The sequence below is a fragment of the Scyliorhinus torazame genome, chromosome 21, assembly GCF_047496885.1.
Source record: "Scyliorhinus torazame isolate Kashiwa2021f chromosome 21, sScyTor2.1, whole genome shotgun sequence".
In the NCBI taxonomy this organism is placed as follows: domain Eukaryota; kingdom Metazoa; phylum Chordata; class Chondrichthyes; order Carcharhiniformes; family Scyliorhinidae; genus Scyliorhinus; species Scyliorhinus torazame.
This window is the reverse complement of record NC_092727.1, coordinates 105,976,769-106,002,822: the sequence shown is the minus strand read 5'-3', so window position 1 is coordinate 106,002,822 and position 26,054 is coordinate 105,976,769. Positions and strand designations below refer to the sequence as shown.

The 26,054-nt window shown below is 43.1% G+C and overlaps 1 protein-coding gene across 8 annotated transcripts in view; it reads right to left on the bottom strand.

The window, feature by feature from the left end:
• Positions 1-26,054, bottom strand: part of hdac5 (histone deacetylase 5) — a 438,550-nt gene that overhangs the window by 37,650 nt on the left and 374,846 nt on the right. For 7 of the 8 annotated variants that reach the window (XM_072487170.1, XM_072487168.1, XM_072487171.1 and 4 more), the window contains 2 exons: positions 25,113-25,233; positions 24,661-24,710 (listed from right to left, as the gene is read on the bottom strand). In XM_072487170.1, coding sequence (XP_072343271.1) covers positions 24,661-24,710; positions 25,113-25,233 — 171 coding nt within the window. Of the gene's footprint in view, positions 1-9,537; positions 9,583-24,660; positions 24,711-25,112; positions 25,234-26,054 lie in introns of those variants that run through there. The other variant, XM_072487174.1, reaches the window with a different exon arrangement.

Here is a 26,054-nt window from a genome sequence, read left to right as displayed (position 1 = left end):
AAAGTCGTACTTGATGGGTGAATCGGAATTCTAAATTCTCCCTCAGTGTATCCGAACAGGTGCTGGAGTGTGGCGACTAGGGGATTTTCACAATAACTTCATTGCAGTGTTAATGCAAACCTACCTGTTATACTTATAAATATTATAATTATTATAATAAAGATTATAATAAACTCAGGTCCCATCACGACGCAAAAGACCACACAGAACTATTCAAAGAGGGGTAAGGGAGCCTCCTCATGCCGTGGCAAATATTTATCCGCCAAACAACCATACTAAAACAGGTTATTGATTACTTCTCTGACTGCTGTTTGTGCTACCTTGTGTGTGCAAGTTGAAAAGTTGTTTCTCCGGCTGGAGTGTCTAGAACTAGGAATTATAATCTTAGGTTGAGGAGTTGATCATTTAGGAGAAATGAGGAGGAACTTTTCACTTGGGAGGTTTGCGAATCTTGGAATTTTCTATGCCAGAATATGGGAAATATGGGGGTGCGCAAAATGGATCCTATATTACAACAGTAAACACAGTTGATAGTAAAAATATACTGCAAAACAGAAATGTGCTAAAAAAGTCTCAGACTTTTTTAGGGGTCCTTATTCATGGAACTTCCATTAAGTCAACCCCATGTAGGCAAGCAAGGCCTCTGGTTCAATGCTGGCCGAAGCAAATGGAAAATTTAACTTAAGTTGAGTTCTATTTAATTTTTGGGGAGACTGCTTTATAATAGCTTAAAATATCTCCCTAGAAATTACTCTCTCTATCCCTTCCCCAATGCAGAAGTGTAAATCTGACTGCATGCCCAAATTTTGTGATCATCAGATTCTCAGCCTCGGGGGTTGAAACTATTTTCTCCCTTCACCCTAATATTTTGAAGACAAAACCATTGAAAGCAAGCATTAAAGCTCATGGATTTTTAAAAATTGATTGAAGTATCTTTTTCAGTAATCAAATCTTGCATTCAAGAAACGGGTGCAGCAGAGTGGCATTGTAATTTCTGATATCAGGGACTGCTTTGATTTAATGGGTTTGAACCTCCCAAACATAACTGAACACACTTTGGTGTCAACAGAAATCTGGACTGAAGAGATTTGAATGTGTGTGTATGGGGGGGGCGGCGGCGGCGGCCGGGGTGGGGGCCACCAAACTAGCTGGACGGGCTAGCTCACGGAAGCGTAGTAGGGGGTGAGCAGATGTCAGGCTTATCAAAGGGGGTCGATTTACGTTGTGCTGTTACTGGGTGGGGGGGGGGGGGGGAATGTTCTGCTGACGAGGGAGGGACTGTTGCTAAGGGACAGAGAGGAGGTCGGGGGCAGAGGCTGCCTGAGGGTGGGTCGGTGGAGGCGCGGGCTGGAGACTGGCCCAAGAAAGGTGATGGCTGATCGGCAAAGGGGGGGGGGGGGGGGGGCAATGAGCCCCCCAACTAGACTGATCACCTGATCACGTGTTCGTGCATTTGAGAGGACTGAAGGTGGATGTGGTAATGCTGCAGGAGATGCACCTTAGAGTAGCTGACCAGATTAGATTAAGGAAAGGTTGGGTTGGACAGGTTTTCACACGGGACAGGACTCGAAGACTAGAGGGGTCGCGATCCTGATCAACAAACGGGTGGTATTTGAGGTGGGAAGAATAGTTTTGGATGTGGGAGGTTGGTACATTATGGTCAGTGGGAAATTGGAGAGGGTGCAGGTGGTACTAGTAAATGTGTATGTGCCAAATTGGGACGATGTGGAGTTTATAAAGAGGATGCTGGGGAAGATACCAGACCTGGATTCGCATAATTTGGTCATGGGAGGGGATTTCAACACAGTTATTGACCCTGGCTTAGACCGGTCAAGCTCAAAAACGGGCAGGGTGCCAGCAATGGCAAAGGAACTAAAAGGGTTCATGGAGCAGATTGGGGGGGGGATACATGGAGATTTGGGCAGCCGAGGGTGAAGGGAGTTCTCCTTCTACTCGCACGTGCATAAAGTACTCCCGGATTGATTTCTTTATTCTGAGCAGGGCCTTACTGACAGGGGTGGTGGACACGGGGTACTCGGCGCTCACAGTCTCAGACCATGCCCTGCACTGGTTGACCTACAGGTTAGTAAAGACAGTAACCAGCGCCCGCACTGGAGGTTAGACGTGGGTCTTCTAGCTGACGAAAAGGTGTGCGGGCGGCTGAGGAAATGTATTCAGAGCTACCTGGAAGTCAACGACACGGGGGGAAATTTTGGCAGCGGTGGTCTGGGAAGCATTGAAGGCGGTGGTTAGAGGGAGCTGATCTCGATACGGCCCACAGGGAGAAGGTAGACAGGACAGAGACGGACTGACTGATAAAGGAGATGATACAGGTCGACAGGAGGTATGCGGAGACCCCAGAGGCAGGACTTTTAAGGGAATGGCTGAGGCTACAGGCGGAGTTTGGCTTGTTAACCACAGGGAGGGCGGTGGAGCAGCTGAGAAAGGTGAGGGGGGATTTATGAGCATGGAGAGAAGGCCAGCAGAATGCTTGTACAGCAGCTTAGAAAGAGGGAGGCAGCCAGGGAGATAGGGAAAGTAAAGGATGGAGATGAGAACCTGGTTGGAGACTCATCAGGGGTGGATAAGGCGTTTAAGGAGTTTTACAGTAGGATGTATGGGTTGGAACCCCCAACGGGGCCGGAGGAGATGAGGCACTTCCTAGGGGGGACTGAATTTCCCGAAGGTGGACGGGGAGCTGTTAGAAAGGCTGGGGCCCCAGGTTGGGATGGAAGAGATAGCAGAGGGTCTGAAGGCCATGCAGTCGGGTAAAGCCGGACGGGTACCCAGTGGAGTTCTATAAAAAGTTCTCTGGGTTATTGGGGCCGTTGTTGATGAGGACATTCAATGAGGCAAGGGAGAGAGGGGTGCTTCCCCCGACGATGTCACAGGCCATGATTTTGCTGATCCTGAAGCGGGACAAGAACCCGGAGCTGTGTGGGTCCGACAGGCCGATATCCCGATTGAATGTGGACGCCAAACTGCTGGCCAAAATTGTGTCCTCTAGGATTGAGTTCTGGACGTGATTTTGGAGGACCAGACGGGGTTTGTTAAAGGAAGGCAGCTGGTGGCCAATGTAAGAAGGCTATTAAATGTGATCATGATGCCCCCGGAAGGTAGGGAGGTGGAGGTAGTGGTTGCAATGGACGCAGAGAAGGCCTTTGATCGAGTAGAATGGGAATATCTGTGGGAGGTACTGGGGCGGTTCGGATTTGGGCAGGGCTTTATTGACTGGGTCAGGTTGCTGGATCAGGCTCCTGTGGCCAGCGTACGGACGAATAGGACAACATCGGACTATTTTAGGCTGCATCGGGGGATGAGACAGGGGTGCCCCCTCTCCCCACTGTTGTTCTCATTAGCCATAGAACCGCTGGCAATTGCACTGAGAGCCTCAAGGGGCTGGTCTGGTGGTGGTGGCGGTGGGGGTAGCGGAGCAGAGTCTCACTTTACGCAGACGACCTGCTCCTGTCTGTATCGGACCCAGCAGAGGGGATGGAAGAAATCATGAGGATTCTGGGGAATTTGGTCGGTTTTCGGGGTATAAACTAAATATGGGGAAGTGAGATATTTGCGGTCCAGGCGAGGGGACAGGAGAGGCAATTGGGGGAGCTGCCGTTTAGAGTGGTAGGGGGAAGCTTCAGGTATCTAGGCATCCGTGGCGCAGGAATGGGAACGGCTGCACAAGCTAAATCTGGCCCTACTAGACAACCAAATGAAGGACGATATTTGGAGGTAGGACGCGCTCCCGTTGTCACTAGCTGGGAGGGTGCAGACGGTGAAGATGACGGTCCTCCCAAGATTCCGGTTTGTGTTTCAGCATCTCCTCATCTTTATTCTGTGGTCCTTTTTTAAACGGGTCAACAAAGCGATCACTGGCTTTGTCTGGGCGTGCAAGACCCCGCGAGTAAAGGGGATGCTTGAGCGGAGCCGGGGAGAGGGCGGGCTGGCGCTGCCAAACTTCAGTAACTACTATTGGGCGGCGTATATAGCCATGATCAGGAAGTGGGTGGTGGGGGAGGGTCGGCATGGGAGCGTATGCAGGCGGCTTCATGTAAGGGCACCAGTTTAGGGGCATTGATAACGGCGCCTCTGCCTTTCCCGCTGGCACGGTACTCTACCAGGTGGTGGCGGCGGCCCTGATTGTCTGGGGGCAATGGAGGAGACATGTGGGAGCAGAGGGAGCATTGGTTTGGTCTCCAATCTTTAATAATCACCGGTTTGCCGCGGGAAGGATGGACAGGGGATTTCGGAGGTGGCAGAGAACAGGGATTGAGAGGATGGGGGATATGTTTATAGAGGGGAGCTTTCCTAGCTTGAGGGAGCTGCTGAAGAAATTTGGATTGGCGAGAACAAACAAAGAACAAAGAAATGTACAGCACAGGAACAGGCCCTACGGCCCTCCAAGCCCATGCCAACCATGCTGCCCGACTTAACTACAATCTTCTACACTTCCTGGGTCAGTATCCCTCTATTCCCATCCTATTCATGTATTTGTCAAGATGCCCCTTAAATGTCACTATCGTCCCTGCTTCCACCTGTAGCGAGTTCCAGGCACCCACTACCCTCTGTGTAAAAAACATGCCTCGTACATCTACTCTAAACCTTGCCCCTCTCACCTTAAACCTATGCCCCCTAGTAATTGACCCCTCTACCCCGGGGAAAAGCCTCTGACTATCCACTCTGTCTATGCCCCTCATAATTTTGTAGACCTCTATCTGGTCGCCCCTCAACCTCCTTCGTTCCAGTGAGAACAAACCGAGTTTATTCAACCGCTCCTCATAGCTAATGCTCTCCATATCAGGCAACATTCTGGTAAATCTCTTCTGCACCCTCTCTAAAGCCTCCAACATCCTTCTGGTAGTGTGGCGACCAGAATTGAACACTATACTCCAAGTGTGGCCTAACTAAGGTTCTATACAGCTGCAACATGACTTGCCAATTCTTATACTCAATGCCCCGGCCAATGAAGGCAAGCATGCGAGGGGAAACAAATTCAGGTACCTGCAGGTGAGGGACTTCCTACGCAGGCAGGTTTCAACCTTCCCGCTCCTACCACCTAGGGGGATACAGGACAGAGTAGTTTCCAGAGGGTGGGTGGGAGAAGGGAGGGTCTCTGACATTTACAAGGAACTTATGGGGTCAAAGGAGACGCAGACTGAGGAGCTGAAGCGCAAGTGGGAAGAGGAGTTGGGAGGAGAGATAGAGGATAGTCTATGGGCGGACGCGTTGAGTAGAGGCAACGCGTCCACAACATGTGCCAGGCTCAGCAGGTTCTTTATCATAGATTATCATAGAATTTACAGTGCAGAAGGAGGCCATTCGGCCCATCGAGTCTGCACCGGCTCTTGGAAAGAGCACCCTACCCAAGGTCAACACCTCCACCCCATCCCCATAACCCAGTAACCCCACCCAACACTATGGGCAATTTTGGACACTAAGGGCAATTTATCATGGCCAATCCACCTAACCTGCACATCTTTGGACTGTGGGAGGAAACCGGAGCACCCGGAGGAAACCAACGCACACACGGGGAGGATGTGCAAACTCTGCACAGACAGTGACCCAAGCCGGAATCGAACCTGGGACCCTGGAGCTGTGAAGCAATTGTGCTATCCACAATGCTTGGCTTCTGGAGCGAGTCACTTGAAGGAGCTGTGCTCCGAAAGCTAGTGATTACAAACAAACCTGTTGGACTTTAACCTGGTGTTGTAAGACTTCTTTAGGGTAGAAGATAGGTGTGCAAAGTGTGCGGGAGGGCCAGCGAACCATGTCCACATGTTCTGGACATGCCCAAAGCTTAGAGGATTCTGGCAGGACTTTGCAGATGTCATGTCCACGGTGTTAAAAACAAGGGTGGTACCGAATCCAGAGGTGGCAATTTTCGGGGGGTCAGAAGATCCGGGAATCCAGGAGGAGAAAGAGCCAGACGTTCTGGCCTTTGCTTCACTGGTAGCCTGGAGACAGATATTATTAGCTTACAGGGACTCAAAGCCCCCGAAGTCAGTGGCTTGGCTATCTGACATGGCTAGCTTTCTCGGTTTGGAGAAAATCAAGTTCGCCTTGAGAGGGTCACTGTTAGGGTTCGCCCGTTTGTCGACTTCTTTGCGGAAAATTAATTGTCAGCAAAAGGGGGGGGGGGGTTAGTTTAGCTTAGAGTAGGGGGTTAATAAAGGTGGGACCTGTAAGGGAGAAAGACACTTTTGCACTATGTTTATAGATTCATGTACATTGTTTATTTTGTTGTTGTAAAACCAAAAAATACCTCAATAAAATGTTTATTAAAAAAAAGAAATCTGGACTGGATATAAATTCAATTTCCAGAGGCAAAAAGATTTATATTTGCCAAAGAGGAGAAAGGGATAGCCAAGACATTTTTAGCTGGTCTCAATTCAGTTGTTGATAAAGTATTTGGGTCTGCAATAGAGGTGAATTTGTTAAGCATTTGGAAAAACCTGGGTGAATCGGAGTCAATCAAAATGTGTTTCTGAAAGCAATTCAAATCTAATGTAATAATTCATCAGAGAGAACAGAAAGGAAAGAGGATTGCAGTGCATGTGGTTTCCATAGATTTTGAAGTCATTTGATAATGTACAGTACTGGAAGGGGTGCTTGGAATTTAGGGAAATATGGCCACATTGGGGATAAGAGAGGGGGCAGCAGGAGACAGAAGATAGAAACAAATGGGAGAAAGCTGAAAGACAGAAGGAAAGCTCACTGGGGGTGGGGAGGTCGTGGAAGGGACTGCATGACCAAGCAGCTCTTAAAAAGTACAGATTTGTGCAATCTGCATCTGCCCAAAGAAAATTCAAATGGACATTTAAAATTTTTTTAAAAAGGGAGCGGCCTTTCTTTTAGATACTCACTAATGGGATGGAAGCATTATTGGCCAGACCAGCATTTGCTGCCCATCCCTAATTGCCCTCGAGAAAGTGGAAGCGAGTTGCCTTCTGGAATACAACTGAGTGCTTTGCTGTATCAGATGGCAGCTCAGAGTCAATCACATTACTGTGGGTCTGGAACCACACATAGGCTCGTCTGGACAAAGATGGTAGAATTCCTTCCCTAAAGGACATTAGTGAACAAATTGATTTTTACGACAATCCAGTAACTCATGGTCATCGTTCCAGATACTTGTTTTTTATTGCACATTTGCATAGTTAACTGAACTTAAAATTCCCCAGCCGTCATGCTAGGATTTGAAACCACAATTTCACAGCATTAGTCCAAGCCTCTAAATTACCAATCTAGTAACACAACCACTGTGCTACCAAAGCCCAAAGAAATGGAGCTCCATTGGGAACTGTTCTCATTTACAAGATGTGTAAAGTATATGGATATCGGAAGTGAATGGAAAGAACAGTGAAATTTACAAATGCTCCAAAAATTGGAGATGTGATTGTGAAGGATTGCTGAAGTTTATCGATAGTATGGCACAATGGGCAATTAGATGGCAGACGCAGTTTAATGCAGAGAAATGTGAAGTAATAGAATCTCTATAGTCCAGGAGGCCATTCGGCCCATTGAGTCTAGACCGACCCTCCGAAAGAGCACCCTACCTAGGCCCACTCCCCCACACTATCCCAGTAACCCCACCTAACCTATTGGGGCAATTTAGCATGGTCAATCCACCTAATGTGCATATCTGTGGTCTGTGAGAGGAAACCGGAGTACCCAGAGGAAACCCACGCAGACACGGAAAGAATGTACAAACTCCATGCAGTCACCCAAGGTCGGAATCAAACCCAGGTCCCTGGCGGTGTAAGGCATAGTGTTAACCACTGTGCAACCATTATACATTTTGAAAGTAACAAAGAGAACAAAAACCAGCTTAAAAGGCAAGGCTTTAAATGAAGTATTACAGCCGAGGGGTACCTTTATTTCCAACATACAGGTAGGTCACTGAAGTGAAAACTGAATAGAAAATAAAGGATATAATGTTGAATCTTAGCTGGGCCATAGTTGGAACATGATTGCAGTTTCAGCCACCCCATTATATGAGCGTCAGAAAAGTAAAGGCAAGGATACAATGTAGATGTTGGCACTTCCTTCACCAAAGATGATAGATGTAACCGGACATAAATCTTACAAAATCTTATCAAATAAACTCTAGCTGATTCCAATAGTAAGCATGAAGCTAATGTGGATGAATTTAAATATTTAAAAAAAAATCAAGAGGAGGTCTGATTATTTTTCCCTGAGAGGCTGGTTAGAATATTGAATTCCCTGCATGAAACAATTGTTGAAGCAGAGTTTCTTAAATCCAAAAAGTAAATGGGAGGGAGACATTGAAGGGTAAGAGCTGCAAGCGGGAGAGTGGGACTAGACTATGGGCGAGATTCTCTGTTTCCCGACGGCGATTTCTAATCGCCGATCGGGGAGAGAATCCCGTTTTAGATGGAATCGGGAGCGGTGCCTGTTTTACGCAAGTTTCGCAGTCTCCGCACCCTCCGAAACGGCGTCATCATGGCGTGCACCGCATGCCTTTGGGACGGCCTCAGGACGTCACCTGAAGGCCCTGCACCGATGCTTCGCCCCTGAAGGGCCAAGTTCACAAAGGCGCAGGGGACGTGTGATCCCAGCCGTGCGGGAACCCGGCGTGGCGGGGAGAGGGGGGTGTTTCACGAGGGCTGGGGGGACTGGTGGGGGGGTGGCACAATCCTACAGGTCGGGTCCGTGCACAGCCGGCGCCATATTGTACGGCGCAACCACTGCAGGTCGTCGCCGTGAGCATGCGCGGCCACGGACCTGGCAATTCTCCGGCTGTCTATTTTGTGGAGGCTGGGCGTTTTACGTGGTGTGGCTGCTAGCCCTTCACCGGTCGCAGCATCAGTGAGGGGGCACTGCCGATTGTTTCCATGGATCCTCCGCACTTAGCCTCAGAATCGGAGAATTCCGCCCTGTGTGCGTCATTTGGAGGTGGAGAGAGGACAAAACTGCGCAGAATTTATAAAATGTCTAGCTTCTGGGCTGTGATGTACTGTGTTGTAACATTTCTATGATCAATTCACTGTGCCTCCCAGGGTCCTTATAATATCCTCTTTTGATAATTTATACCATGAGTGCAATCGATGAATAGAGACTGAAAACTAGATACTTTGACAAATGTTATTTTCCCTTATAGGTATGTTGAATGTATTCCTGTTGCCTTCATCTGATTTGCACATGACCAACAGTGAAATAATGAAACTGGCAAACTGGCAAGCATCCAGTCCAATTTTAGAACACAACCTGAGGCCATATCATTGTGAAATTGGAATGTGCAAATGCCTCATATAATTTAACATGTTTCTTAGCATATCCGAATCGTAGTAATGGGGATTTGAACTAGGATTATTCGTTGCATTTTACTTTTAGTGAGGATAAAAGAAATAGAATGTTTTATTGTAAGGCAAGAAAGAGTTTAGATATTATGAACCTACCCTACTAATTCATTTTATAGTATGGTGGCACTGTTGACAGAGGAATTAGGTTCTGGTTAATATCCTGCGCATCAGCAAATTGGACTGTACTTGACTCGTCTGCTGTAGCTTGAAATTTAGAAAGAGCCATCTCTCATTTGTAGAGTTCTGATAAGCATGGCGACTAAAGTACAAAGTAAGAGAAAAGACTATGAAAGAGATGCATTTCAAGAAAGCAAAATCATTTGAAACCATATTTGAATCCATCTATAGTTTGTCTGGTCTATTACATTGCCTAGCTCAGCTGGAAGCTTCATGCAACACATTCTAAGGAAGTTTTGAAAACCATGCCAAAAAATCCAAATACCAGATTTATATTACTTTATATTATTTTAACTACTTTAAAAGTTTTATTCATGTCTTGGCAGATATTTAAGTGCTAAAGCCTCGAGGCTTTCAAAGCCTCATGCAATGGGTTCACGGTTTGCATCCCAGATGTCCTACAGATCCATCACAATTTTTCAGCTGAGAAACTCTGCAAGTGATGTGGTTTAAAATCAAAATAATCTGTTTCATATGTTTGAAGCTGCATCATTAGGAACTGCCTTTGCAAAATTGCTGTTACTTCTGGAAAACAGTGTTCAAACTAAAATTGATGAACACTTTGTTAATTTTCCTTAAAAAAAAATTCTCTACACCCCAGTGCTATTTAGTTGTTTCTGGACAACACAACAGCATCTACAACGCATGCCCTATGCTAACTTTGGAGATTGGCTTTGGATCATGTTATGCTGGTGAGTGAAGGGTTGGTGTGCAAGCAACTTGAATTAAAATGGTGGATATTTTCTGATCAATTCAATAAAACTATTTCATTTGAAAACCGAATTGGATTTAAGTATGATTTCCATGGATTTAATTATGATGCATAGTCATTATAGAGAACCCATCAATTTTGAAAACAAAAACACTGGGGTTATGCAGCCATGAGAACTATTTGTATTAAATAAAGCAACATTGAAGAGTATTATCTGTAAAATCCAACAGCAATGCTACCAATAGAAAGTGTAATAGATTGGATATGAGTACTCCACAATTTTATGTAGCAAAAAGCTGTCAGGTGAAAATTTTAACTAAAAACTAAAGATAGGAAATACACAGCATGTGCATGTGAAAGAGAAAAGTCAAATTAAGAATTCGGCTTTCAAAATTCTGTTGCTGTCGACATTGTGCTTAAAACAGAAAATGACAACAGTGACTCTTTTCTTTCTCCGCAGCATGCTTAATCGATAGATCCCTTGCTGAGGTGAAAGTTAAATAGCTTTAATAACAACTCGATTTAAAGGAAGTGTGCAACTATCCACCTACATCTAAAAGATTTGACAACATTTGTCATACTTGGGAACAATTCGGAACTTACAATACTATTTTTACTCTGAGGTGGTGACAGTGACCTATGTATTTCCAACCCTGTCGTCCTACTTTCAACACAGGTGAAGTGCAACATTCCTGACAAAAATGCAAATAAATAATTTTCTCATCACAGATAATACAACACAGAAGAAACTTAAAGAGTAGTTTTACAAACTGTACACAATGTAATTATCGGACACAAAAGTTTCACTCTGTAAAATTGAAAAACGGCAATAAAATCATTAAAAACAAAAACATATTAATTTCAGTGGCTTCATTCAGGATTAACCTTCATTCTCAGACTGATTTCAATGATCCATTCCTGTTCTTTATTTATTTCAAATTCTGACAAAAAGAACTGCTCTTACTCAGTCTACATTTAACCTCTCACTGTCATAGGTTTTTGCTTCTCTCCAATGTTGCATAGGCTTATCTTCCAGTTGTAGTCAGATGTGTTTTTGTCAATTCTTTCTTTGCTCAGTTTTAGTTTGCACTGCAAGCCTGAGTGTGAAATTCTAAAATAAAATTGTTACTGAGCTCTCTCTTGCTGTTGACACCATGCGTAATGCAGCAGATGACAACAGTAAGTCTTTCCACAGCAACCTATCATATATTTTTTTGCTGAACTGAAAGTTAATGTTAGACAATTTCAATAGCAACTCAATTTAAAGGAAATGTGGAAGTGCAGCTACCCACCTACATCTAAATTATTTGGGAACATTAATGCCGTTGTTATACATGGAACAATTCAGTACTTACAATATCATATTTTACGCTGAATTTTAGCTGGTTTATCAATGGCTTTTGCCACCTATGTCATTCACAAACTTAATATTCTGCATATGTGTACTTATCGTAGAGAGTACATCATTAAAATAGAAATACAGCTTTTTCAGTGTTGCAACAGCTTTAAAATCTGATAATTTGGCATATGATGAGGTGCGACAATCAGTTTCACAGTCACAGAACTGATCACTAGTCTGTTACCAATTTCTGCCTGGGTAGCAAAGGAAATTGAAGATAGTTCTGATTAAAGGGAAAAAAAACATTTTTATGACCTTTGATGTTGGTAGCTGATGAAAACCATTTTAACTGGTGAAAAAAACCCACAATTTTCTACTACAAGTAGCTTATCTTTTAGAAGATTATTTTAATTACCACTGAATAAATTTTAGTGCTGAACAAGATCAGAATGTTTATTTTTAATTCTGATATCTTAAAGTTAGTCCTTTTTAGTTTTAGTAAAGTCGTTCAGTTATAATTTTCTTGCTTGCTTTCAACAGAAAACAATTCTTTTTAGATATGGACAAAATACTCACCAGTTCTTGTTTATTTTGAATTTTAAGCAAGTGCTATTTGTAAAATACAATTGTTGTGAAGGGGCTGATTCGCAAATGTCTTTTATTCAAGTTGCTATTGAGACAAACTTGTGTGGAATGTGGTTGAAAGAGAGGGAGAAAACATGGAGGGCACATCCATTTTAGAACATTATTTTGGATTTTGCAGAACAAATAACTTCAGTCTATAGTTTTGCTAAGCTTCAAACTACAAGAACAAAATAAAAACCAAGTTGAACTTGGGCAAATACTCCTCAAAGTGTATTAGATGTGGTGGTGGCTGGGGAATTGTTGCAGGCCATTCAAATATAACTAAAGGACTGAATTACAAAATGCAGACATGAAATCAAATTCTTTACTTGGCAAGGTAAATCATGTTACACGCAATTAAAAATAAATACATCTAATTTTGGTGGTACAGTATTAAGTATATTTAGAACCTGAATTTGTAAATTGGAACTGTACGAACAAAGTGATATTGGGCCTGCTGAGTATTAACTACTCAAAGATTTGAATTAGCCCGAGCAAATAATTTGATTTAGTCGCACCTCTTGATATCACTTAAATGTTTTTGTATTGTTCTCATAGTTCGTGGCCACATCAAGATGAGCTGGTCATTTTCTTTTAACGATAAATGGCATGTGAGACTCTTTTTTATTTGATCTGGCTATCTACTGTCTGCCACAATACAACAGCTAAGGTGGTGCCTCAGTGGCAGCAGTGTAATACTGAAGTGACACCATCACATTACGCCATGTCATGCACAAACATTTTATTTTGATAATGATGTCATAAAGTCAGTACCGAGCATGCAAACTGGTCAAAACGTCACAACTGCCTTCGACTTCCTTTTTGCTGACAGATCACAGGGAACAACCTGAAAATAAGTATCTGAGAATGGTGCTCTTGGACCACAACACAAGAACCTGACCTTTTCCCAAAACAATTATTTTTTTCGAATATAGTATTCCACAATCCACAGGACGACACGGTGGCACAGTGGTTAGCACTGCTGCATCACAGCACCAGAGGCCCAGGTTCAATTCCGGCCTCGAGTGATTGTGTGGAGTTTGCACGTTCACCCAGTGTCTGCATGGGTTTCCTCCAGGTGCTGCAGTTTCTTCCACAGTCCAAAGATGGCAGGTTAGATGGATTGGCCATGCTAAATTGCCCTTAGTGTCCAATATGTTCAGGTTAGGTGGGACTATGGGGATGAGGCAGGGGAATGGGCCTAGTACTCTTTTGGAGGGTCGGTGCAGATTTGATAGGCCGAATGGCATTCTTCTGCACTGGAGGGATTCTATGATTATAATGAACTGCAAATGTGCATCATCCAAGTGCTAAATAATATAAGTTACATTCAATTTGGTTTCCTGGATTAATTTTGATCACTTAGTTGGAGATGAATTTACCAAATTTCCACCCTCAAAGACAAATGGTTTTGGATTTCTTTATTTCACCTCTTTCTTTATTTCACTTCTGTTAGACTTTTTAGTTGCTGTGATATGAAGAGTCTAAAGTTCTGTTCCTTCTTCACAAACACACATTTACTTCATTCCAACAGCCTTTGCACAAAACTCTAACTATACATCACCTGACAGAGGCCACCTGATGCCCCTTTACAGATCAGTGTCAATTAATGGATACTTAACATAAATGAGACAACTAATTACAATGTCTCTTAACCCATTACTTAACAGTCTCCCCTTCCTTGGAGAAAAATAAAATAATTAGGTGAAAACAAAATTTCAAGAAACTCAAAAACACACACATGATTTCCCCCCTTTTTTTTTGTTTGGACGAGAAAGAAAAAAAAAAGTCACAGAAACAAGCGCCCTTCATTAACAATATCCAAAAGTTTCTGTGAACTCGCCCCTCTTTTCGTAAAACAGTCTGACAGTTGATAGCTCCTGTCGACCCATTTAATTTTTGTTATTTCCCCTCTGTCCAACATCTGCTTCAAACTTGCGATGTCTATCCGTAACCTCTTTTCATTGACACTTTTTGTAGAGTGCACATTTTCCCACAGGGATTTATTGTCAATGTGACAGTCAATAGGTATATTACCCAAATCCCCGAATTTCTGTCAATATCATACTTATATAAAAGGCCATATCCACCTCCTCTACAAGGCTTAACGTCTCAGCAGCCAAAGTGCTTTTTACCACTCTCCATATTTTTTTTTTTCCCACACAAGCGGGCAACATTTACCATTGTTCCCCAAAAGGAAAATTATAAAACCTCCTGCGCTTGAAACCCCATCACATAAATTTGCAAAAGACGCATCACTATAAACTGAGTTTCAAGTGCCTAAGGTCACCTAAAACCAGGAACTTCAAAACACACTCCTGCAATTTTAGTTTGGCCAACGCTTTATTTGCTCTTATTATGTCTTCCACTTTGGGATCATTCATTTTTGTACTCGACTCTTAAGACATCAAAACTCACGTCCGATCTAGTCTGTCTACCTAACCAGTTTAGTTGCCCAATTAAACTTCGCAGTTGCTCTTTTTCTATCTTTGAAACCATTGTGTCTTTTTGTGAAACTCGGCCACGACTAATTGCTATTGGGCTGATGCTTTCCAAATAAGATTGCTGACGTAAAGTTGCCCCTAACTTAGTCTGTCTAATTTCCAGTCCAATATATTTAAATGCACCAGAAGCCGGACTTCCAACCCTGAATTCTTTCCTCAAACCAGAGATTACAATAGCTTCAAAATCACTAGTCCCACCCCACAAAAAAACATCGACATGCATCATAAAAATGCCAGAAAGACTTCCCTTATAGTGCCAGTAAAACTTTGCAGGATCTGCTTTCAACTGGCAACAGCCTAACTTTAACAAAACTGACCTTACCGAAAAATACCAGGCTCTAGATGCATCATTTAATCCATATATACATTTGTTCAACTTCCAGAGTACCCCTTCTGTGTTAGCTGCTTCTTTAGGAGGACAGAGAAAAATGTCTCTCTGGAGCTGATGCCCCTGCAAAAAGGCAGCTTTTATATCTATAGATTTGCATTCCCATGCCTTTGTGGCTAATAGAGCCAAGAAGATCTTTAAAATAACCTTTCCTGCTGTAGGTGAATCTACCCTTAAATCCTGATCTTCTAAGTTTTCTTCAAATCCCCTTGCCACAAGCCTGGCCTTTGCCTTATAAGTTCCATCCGGAAGAACCTTTTCCGTGCAAATCCATCTGTGGGATAGAGCTCTTTGTCCCCTATCCGGTACTTCCGTGTGTACCCCAAATTCACTCCAACTATGCAATTCTTGCTGTTTAGCTTCTTTGATAACTTTTTCATCTAATTTATTTGAAGCCACCAAAATCTCACGTGCATGTGAGCTTCTACTCCTATTAGAATTCGTAGTCTTACTCATGTTCCGAGATCTTGATAAACTACATCCCCTGTCCCGCCTGGTATTTCGTTCTGTACTGCTAGATCTTTCCCTTCTGCTGTGGGATGTCCTTTCAATAGTTCTCGACCTTTTCCTGCGGACCTGTTCACTATCTGATGTACTATCTGAACAGACACTGTGTTTCTGTGCCCTCCATTTTTGAATTTCGTTTTCCCAATCCATTGTCTTGACTCCTTCCCCTGAATGCTGTACATTCAACCAATGTTTATACTTTCCAGTGGCCTTCCATGCTCTACTAATAACAGTTGCATCCTTCCATTGACTAGACCCTTCAGGCAAGTATGTCACTTTTGTACCAACTTTTGGCAGTTGCCATTTCGGAAAAATGGCCTGTTCTAATTCATCAGAAGTGTTGTGTTCCTCCACAGAAACCCTGTCTATATCAGTTAATTGGTCCTCATAGTTCTGTAACACATGCGTACCAGATGACTCTAGTTCCTCATCATGTCTCTCTGCTCTGTCTAAATTTGAAAATTTGTAATCTGTACTCATTATCCTTGATGAATGTACCCTAACAGTTTGATTACCATGTTGCAAAATAATTGTTTTGCCATCCATGCCTATGATCTTCCCTGGGCCTTTCCATTCATTAGAATTGTCTCTCTTATAGTATACCATGCCTCCTTGCTGAAAAACGGCATCTGATCGCCGTCCGTTATTCTTAAAGCTCTGCGAATTCTTTCAGAGACTTCTGCTTCCAAAAAAGCGTTTCTACTGCTATGTAATGCATTTAAATGTTCAGCAAAACCAGAGCTAATTGTAGTCCCCTCCCAAGCTGGAGGCTGGTCATCCAAAATGGATGGAATTTTAGGATTTCTACCAAATACTAATTGATAAGGACTATAGCCCCCAACCATCTGCAATGAATTCTTTGCATGTACTGCCCATGCTAAAGCTGAATTTAGCCTGCAATTTGGTCGATCTGCCAAAATTTTCCGAAGCATGTCATCGATGACAGCATGATTTCTTTCACAGACACCATTACTAAATGGGCTTTCGGCAGCCGTATTCATAACTCTGATATTCATGTTTTCATACATATCTCTAAACTCATCATTAGCAAATTCTCCCCCATTGTCCGTAAGGAATTTTGCCGGTGGACCCATTCCTGTCTCTATCCATTTTTCCACAATTTGACCCAGAATTACTCTCTTTTCTTTACTTCGTACAATCGTTGATTGACTAAATCTGGTTGCTAAATCTACAAAATAAATATATTATTTGCTTTATCCCAGATCATAAGGTCCATGGCCACAATGTCGTTAAAATCCCTGGCCAAAGGTAGGGTTACTATCCTTCGTGCTGGTGTCCTTCTGTACTTCCTACAAACTTCACAGCGGTCACTAACCTGTTCTATCAGTTTAGTATAGTCGTCATCCCTTACCCCTGCATCCTTTAGTAAATTTTTCAGCCTCCGAGGAGACGGATGTGCAAGTTGCCTCTGCAGTTTTAATACCACAAGCTTTTTATCAGCTAAAGTCCTATTTTCGACTGCCATTAACACATCCTTAACCACTCTACTTGAAATATTATTTGTCAGTAATGGAATACAATAGTGTCCCGACTGTGCAAATTGTAAGTCCACCGTCTTTCGAAAAACTGTTGACTTATCCTGTTTCATATCCAGTTTCATGTGTGCTTTCTTCATCGACGGTCTGCTCAGAAGCAAAGGTATCTCACTTGATACAACATCCGTGCTAATGAAATGATTCACTCCGGCAATATTGCAAGGGATCACCACTCTTTTCAGCGACATCAGAGTATTATCAGCCCCAAACCTGAAACTTGTGGAACTTTCAAATTCCTTAACCTTGTTACGATTTTCAGCATTCAAAGAGTCCAGGTAGCATTTTAACCAGTCAATTCCACACACAGTAGATGTGCAGCCACTGTGCAATACAGCACAGTTGAAGGGTTCTGCAACCAACACCCTCATTGCCGGCGTAAAACTGCTTGTCAATAGGACAATGCCTTCTTTCTGGTCACTATCTTTTTCCTCTTCTGACTCTTCCCGTGTCATGTGTCGCTTCAAACACTCTATTATAACGTGTTGGACAGTTTAAAGCTTAATGGTATTGAGTGTCACATCGAAAACATCGATTTATCATGCCCCGTGCATTTCTGGGGTTCATCTTTCTATTGTAGGTTGTAACTGGGTTTCTGTCTTCATAATTTCGTTGTCTCAGTCTCCTTAAATAGTCTTGAGCCCAGTTCGTAGCCATAGGATTTTGCCATCCTGTTACTAGTGTATCTTCCATATTCTGCCTTATTGCAGGCTGACCTATTTGGGTCATCAGAGCAATCAGAATCGAATGTTTCCCCAGAAACTTTTGTAAAGCTTTTGTTATCTGTTTGAATAAGGTATCCTTATCAGTAAACTGAACTCCTGTCAAGACCAGGAGCCTATCCATGTTGCTCACTCTAGCACAGTCAAGTAATTTAAAGGCCAACACAGACTGGAAATTCCAGGTTGTGTTTCCGCAGCCATTTATATAGTCTGCCAAATTCCATTATATAGTCTTCCATGGAGATATCCTCCATTTTCCAGAACTTATCAAAATCCAACCATGCTTCATATGCACTTAACAAGTCATCTTTCTTATAAATCTTATCCATATAATGTAATAAAGTCTCCAGACCTTCTTCTGAGTCTAACTCTTCCAATTCCAGCTCAGAAAGCACTTTGGTTTGGATTTTACGGCCATATGGTAGAGAAAGAGCCAATGCCATACCTTGTTTTCTCTTTCCCAAAGCAGTTACTTTAGTCCACATAACTACTGCACTTCTCCATTGGTCGTAGGATTCCCTTTCAGAAAATAAGGGAGGATAGACATATCCAGCCATCTTTATCCTCGGTTCAGCCATATATCCCTTTTTTTTTCTTTTCTCACTCACTCCTTGGTTTGATCTGGAAAAGTTGTATCTTTCAACCCTTCACATTTACACAGCAACCATCCTCTACTACCAATTGTTAGAGGTTTTAGTTGCTGTGATATGAAGAGTCTAAAGTTCTGTTCCTTCTTCACAAACACACATTTATTTCATTCCAACAGCCTTTGCACAAAACTCTAACTATACATCACCTGACAGAGGCCACCGGAAGCCCCTTTACATATCAGTGTCAATTAATGGATACTTAACATAAATGAGACAACTAATTGCAATGTCTCTTAACCCATTACTTAACAGCCTCTACCAGGAGACGACATGGTACCTAGAGGGTAAGGAGTCGCCTGATATGATGCATAAACCATGTTAACTGATTGGGAAAGTTCAGATTGACCAAGCTGGTCCTTATGTGTCACATTTTCCTATGCAGTTTTGGTGTTCCAAATAATTTTTCTGGTCTTACCAAAGCATTGTACCTATAGTATAAATGCAACTCTTCAATTTGACAGCACGATTATTTTGAGTGACGTACAACTGGCAGTCCTGACCATTTACTCCCAGATCTGTACCATTTTGTGCTGTGTGTGTAAGTTTACATAAATAGTCAGCGTGTGCATAGTGGATGCAAATGCTCAGTAAATTTTAATGTTTAAACAAAGTTGAGCAGGCATTAAAAAAAGATGAAAAATTGAGACAAATTTCACTATCCGCTGCGTTTAATGCTAGCCCCAATTTTAACTCCCAACTTCTTCTGAGGAACCTGTTGGAAGCAGGTGGGTACTAGATGAATATATGAAAATCTTGGTCTTGTGGTGTTGCTAGGACCCTAATTTAATTTTAACTAGGCCAGGATTACACGTCCTGCCTAGCGTCCAATATGCTCAATAAAATGCATTCTGGCTTCACAAACTGACTCACTCATTTACTGCAAGCGCTATTGAAAGGTGTGTTTTGCGTCAGCTATTAAGATCTATAGGAATCTGGATGCTATTGTGCTTAGTGTTTATTTCATCTTAGAGATTGCTTCTTTCTGTTGTCTATTTTCCTTTTACATCCTAATTGAGCTTTCAGCTAATCAAAGGGATCATGTTTGCATTATTGTGTAAGGACCCTTCCTGTTGAGTTTCTTAGTTCCTTTTTAAAAAAACTTTTGTCTTTCTTGTTTTTGGTCCATGGATCGTTAATGGAGACATACCTTTTAAGTCGAGGGGAAGGAGCAGAGGAAACAAAGAACTCAAAGTGTCAAAATAGTACACTGTTATAAAGTTTTGTATTTTGGGCAGAAGAACCCAGACTTTATGGCACCCAAGAGATTGGAGGGGTTAATTTCAATTGGTTGGCTGGTGGCCAATGCTTGTACTGTTAAGAGTCCCGTAAGGTCTTGTAATCTGCACAGTGTTAGTGGCACAATTCTGCCCAGCAACCAATAGCAATTGGTTCCTGTCAGGTGGGGTTTTTTTGGAGAAAACCCGGGAGAGGCCACTACACCCTCAAGGTTGAAACAATTAAGCGACCAGAAGACCAGCCTGCAGGGTTATTTAACAGGAAAGAAGATTACTTAATTAACGTCTAACGAATTTGTGATCATTGCAGAAGGATCATGTAAGTCTGTGCCAATTATGTAGGCATATGTCATATTGCTTTCATCAACCAGGCCCTGATGGCATCTTTCTGCTATCCCACCATGCTTGAACACCTCAGATACAATCAGTCATATGAGGAACATCACTGAGCACAATTGTGCTGTTAAAGCAAAGTTTCAGATACCTGTACATTTTGAACAACATGGCAATACAGAGAGGATTGCAGTTCGAGGAGGCAGAGCAACAAGAACATTCATCAGCTGACAAAGAACTGGAAGAAGTCCAGGGTAAAGCAGAAGGAAGGTGAGCCACTGCATTGCAGCCAAAGGCCAGCAGTCAACTATCGAATAACTATTCTGGGGTTACTGTTAATTCCTCTAATGTGAAGTTACACGAAGACCATCTGCATTAATCATTCCTGCTGCCAAGTTTACCAATCCCTTAATCCTGTACGAAAGAATATTGAACCCATTCAGCCAACTTTGATATCAAAAACCTACTGACAATGCAGACTTAGAAGCTGTTACTGCAGACCAAAAGTTCAAATGTCTATAATGCAAAATTTTCTTGAATTTACTTCTCACTCAAGTGTCAATCCATAGCACTTTTCTTCAAAGTAGATTCATTTACTCGACAACTCGTACAAGGGGCGGGATTCTCCACTCCCGCGCCGAAGTGGCTGCGCCGTCGAGGTTCACGACGGCGCGAAACGGCCCCGATCCCGACCGATTCAGGCCCTGACAATGGGCTAGGATCGGGGCCGCGTCATCTACACGCGCCAGGCCTTGTCGCCCGCGTAAAAGTGGCGCCGCATAGATGACGCGGCCGGCGCCGCATAACGGGTGTCATCCGCGCATGCGTGGTTGCCGTCCTCTCTAAGTCCGCCCCGCAAGAAGATGTCTGACTGATCTTGCGGGGCCACGGAAGGAAGGAGGTCCTCCTTCAGAGAGGACGGCCCGACGATTGGTGGGCGCCGATCATGGGCCACCCCACATTTGAGGTACCCCCGGTGCAGGATCCCCCCTCGCCCCCCCGCAGGCCACCCCCCCCCCCCCAGCGTTCACGCACCGCTCACGACGGCAGCGACCAGGTGTGGACGGCGCCGGGGGGAACCCGCTGTTTTGGCCTGGCCGCTCGGCCCATCCGGGCCTGAGAATAGCGGGGGTGCCGGAGAATCGCCATTTTGGGTGTCTCCGGCGATTCTCCGGCCCGCGAAACTCGGCCGGGCCGTTCCCGCCGCTTGGGAGAATCGCGGGAAGGTGTCCCGGGAAATTCTGGCGGCCCAGGCGATTCTCCCAACCGGCGCGGGTGTGGAGAATCTCGCCCAAGGTTCCCCCAGTGACTACTGGAAGGATGCTGTTGCTTATTTTGGGACCCAAGATGTTGTTGCTGACAACATCTGGGCGCTTGAACTGGACGGCCCAGATACAGATTTCTGCACTTTGTCTGCTTCCAAGGCAGTCTTGCCTAGCTTTCTGGAACCATGGCAGTTCTTTGTTGTGGCAGTTGAAGGGGATTAGGCATACAAACAAACCAAGAGATAGGATTGTGTGCTACTCCCAATGTGCCGCCCCCACAAAGCTGTGGACATGAGCTCTATTTTGCTGCAGGAAAGTAGAATGCAGGGGATGAGTGACTCTGACCTGTTTAGTCCACAAGTCCTGCCAAGAGAGAGCCTAGCACAAGTGTAGCAGCCATTACAACTACTCTGAAAACTGATAACGCTGGGAAAATTGACCCCAGTTATGAGGGCGTGGCTGCAGAGCCCTGGAGATGGTCACACTCTTCAAAGTAGGCTGCAGAGTGTTGCTGCCCTGGAAGCTGATATCACAAGGGTTGGAAGCACACTGCTCCATATTTTCAGGCGTGTACTGAAAATACTTGAGATGCTTGAATACTTGGCACAACTGCTTGTGCAAGGCAAGTAGTTTTCTATTCATAGCTGGATTCCTATTGTCCTCATCTCTATCTCCTACAGTGGAGCTGGGAGAGGATCTGACCCCCAGGGCACCGGCTTTTAAAATTTTTTAATGGAAATTAAAAGGACCAACTTGTGCAAGGGAGTTTTCGGATTGCTGCACAGTAATGCAGTTTAGAGGGAGCATCGATTTTAAGTTCGACTGTAAAGGCAGTAACACACAGAAACATAGGAGAAGCTTCAAACAAGCCTTCAGATCTCAAAACACCTGACTTGGAAAAACAGTGCTGAGACAGTCAGAAATCCTTAAGAAAGACAACTAAAAGCGAAGCACCTGGTCTGACACAGACAAGAGGCTATGGAATATTTCATACCCTGGCTTCTCAGAGACATAAAGCTACAGGGAGTTTCAAATGGTGGAAAGACTATTTTGAGTGGCCTAGTCAACTGCCCATTCGTAACAATGGGCAAGTGACCAAAATGAGACTTCTCCGAACTTTAACTCCAACCGTTAAAAACCATATAAAACTGGGATAGCCTGGCAGATTTTTTTACTACAGTTGGAAGAGCCTTTAGAAAATTCATCAAGAGGAAGGATGCCCAAGAATAAGAAGAAACTTCAAGATAGCTGATCACTCATCTTCCTTGATGTTGAAATACTTGGTTCTATGATTGTATGCATTTATTGACATTTCACCCTTGTGTGAGTGGTTTAAATCATTAAATAATCACTTTTTGATTGACCCACTCTTGCCGTTGAACTATTTCTTGCACTGGAAATAAGGGTTGTATGGTCTCGGACATGTCTCATTTACCTGTCTCGAGGTCTGGTGGATGTAATACTGGACAGCCTTCCTGGCACTCATGGGAAAGAGAAGATTCCGCCTTATCCTTGCCCCATGGATTAATGCCTTTAGCAGTAGAGAACTCAAAGAACTTGGGATTTTGCTTCAAATTTATGCACAGTGGTTAGCACTGTTGCTTCACAGCAGCAGGGTCCCGGGTTCGATTCCCGGCTTGGGCCACTATCTGTGCGGAGTCTGCGCGTTCTCCCCATGTCTGCATGGGTTTCCTCCGGGTTCCTCCCACAAGTCCCGAAAGACTTGCTTGTTAGGTAAATTGGACATTCTGAATTCTCCCTCAGTATACCCAAACAGGCACTGTAGCTTGGTGACTAGGGGTTTTCACAGTAACTTAATTGTAGTGTTAATATAAGCCTGCTTATGACAATAATAAAGATGATGATGATGATGATTCTGTCAAAAAGTAACTCTCTTGCAAAAATGAATGCAGCCCTCCTTTAAGAGGTGCATTTCTACTTAGAACATAGAACATAGAACAATACAGCGCAGTACAGGCCCTTCGGCCCACGATGTTGCACCGAAACAAAAGCCATCTAACCTACACTATGCCATTATCATCCATATGTTTATCCAATAAACTTATAGAACATAGAACATCTACTTAACGTAGATCTCTCCAGCCACCAGAAATTGCACCAAATCCATCAGTGGATGGGCTTCCAGTCTTGGTATAATTGAGTGAGAAACCCATCAATCAAATGTTATACAGACTTGGAGTTTTAATAGCTTGGGTTTGAAATTTAGGTTAACGAGTGTGTTTTGCACTTGCCATCCAAAACTTACTGTGACCCAAAGCTTTTAACATTTTCAGACAATCAAGTGAACTGGGGTGGCACAGTGGTTAGCACTGCTGCCTCACCGTGCCAGGGACCGGTCACCAGTGACTGTGTGGAGTTTGCACATTCTCCCCGTGTCTGCATGGCAGTCCAGTTTCCCCCCTACAGTCCAAAGATCTGCAGTTAGGTGAACTGGCCATGCTAAATTGCACCTAGTGTCCAAAGATGTGAAGGTTAGGTGGGGTTACTGGGTTACAGGGATAGGGTGGGGGAGTGGGCCTGGGTAGGATGCTCTTTCGGAGGATCAGTGCAGACCTGGTGGGCCGAATGGCCTCCTCTGCAATGTAGGGATTCTATGAATTGCTTGGGTACCAGGTAAAACATTGCTTCATAATAGCTACATTTGATTTAGATAGCTTTGCATAGCAGTTATCCGTTGACCTGCAGTTGAAATCACTTTGTATGGGCCCAAAATGTTCTGTATGATTGACTTATTGCAGTCACAAGCCAAGATCAAAATAATTGAATGTTAAACACAATAAATACAAATACAGAACTGATCTATTTATAACCACACATTAAAATAAAACTGTCAGAACTCTGGATCTTGTTTAACTTTTTGGAAATGACACGGAAATGCTACTGCAACTTTCAAAAGGTTATCTGAATAAGATTGGCATAATTTTATGCTGCGTATCAGACAGGCTGTAAGTTTATTCACTGTCAAGAACCCCGAATACCATTTAATGGGTGGAGATTTTAAAAAGCCAAAGGAAACTACAGCAAATCCATCTGCAATGCAGCCCTTATTCTGAGTTGCTGCACTGGAAATAGCTAAATGAAGTACTCTAACTTTAGCAGTCTAACTCTGTACCCTCCACTCTACAGCACATTTTGTTGGAAGACATCAGTTAGAACGTCAAATATTTCATTATTGACCAGCAGCTTCCATAGAGGACAATAAATAAAGCACGAGGTTCAAGGTAGCATGATTTTATATCGAATAAATCAAATACACCAATAAAATAATTTTTTTTAAAAGCAAGGAGCTGTGCTTGGCTGTACTCACCCCAAGTCCACCACAGGGTAGCAGTGCGTACATCTTCTGTGTAATAGGACCTAGACAAACATGCCAACAGAATACTCTTCAGTTATTGGTGAAAAGTTGAGTGCATTTTTATTTCTTTGGAAAGGCAGTAAAAATCCTTCAGTAACACGGAGTTAAATTATTTAGGTATATTTAATTGCAATTTTCAAGTATTCGAATTAATACCAAAGTATTTATCATCAAGAATTTAGCAAGTTAATTACATCAACTGAGCATTCCTCAGCCTGCACAATGCATCATATTGGAATATAATTTTTCCAAACCAACAAATGAGTGTAACATGGAAATAGATTTTCATGATGCAAATAGAATTCTAACATTGCCAGTCAAAACGAGATTCACTTGCTGTAAAGGTTTGTTTCTTCTTTGGTCTTTTGTGAATAAATGTAAATTATGGACTGGCAACCACATACCTAGCAACTTCTTACTGTCCAGCTTCTGTCTGTTCAGAGGGCTGGTGCCATATAACAATGTGTGGTGTTCTGAATGCACTGTTTGAATTTCATCCAAAGTCGCTTTTCTACCCCGGATTCGCTGCAAAAGTAAGTACAGTATATTTAACCCTTTGAGGACTGTAGCAGCATTTCTCCACCAAAATAAAAATGTAGGGCAAAACTACAAAAATTTATTCTACGAATACTTTAAATTAAAGTTAATGTGTCTCCTTGACTTTTTTAATATTCACCGTGGCAAATGTTTTAAACAAAATTTTGCAGACATCAGAAAGTGTGAAGATTTAAATACTGTTCAGAATATTCAGTACTCAAAGGGTTAATTATTTAGGTGGCACACATCAGAAATTTCCTGCCAGGGAAGCAACAGTGAAGAATATACTGAGGCGGTTTGTGTGCTAACCCAGTTTTTCAAGAATAATGGATTCTGATACATTCATAAATATGTATAAATTTCAGGTATGTAGAACATAAACACTCAAACCTCTGATGATTACTTGCTGGAATATATAGATTCCCCACAATAACTAGACGAGTAACCTTTACACTGACATTAAAATTTCCATATCTGGGTTGCACCTTCAATCTTGGAAGTGCCATTTAGTTGTTGTACGTATCCAATTTTCTCTCCCCCCCCCCCCCCACCCCCGAGTATTGAACACTAGCATCAATTACTTCTAAGAATAAGCTTGCTTTCCAAGCTGAAAACGCCACACCTTATCTCCCCTGTAACAAGTAAAACAGCTGTGTGTCTATTGAGACAAACCCCTAAATAATTCGGCTTGAAGTGTTGACATAATTTGAGTCATGAGAGTTCAGTGCGCAGTTCTTTTGTGAAATTGAGGGCTGATGTATCATACATGGCATCAGTGTAGACTGACTGGTTTATAAGTGAGATTCCTC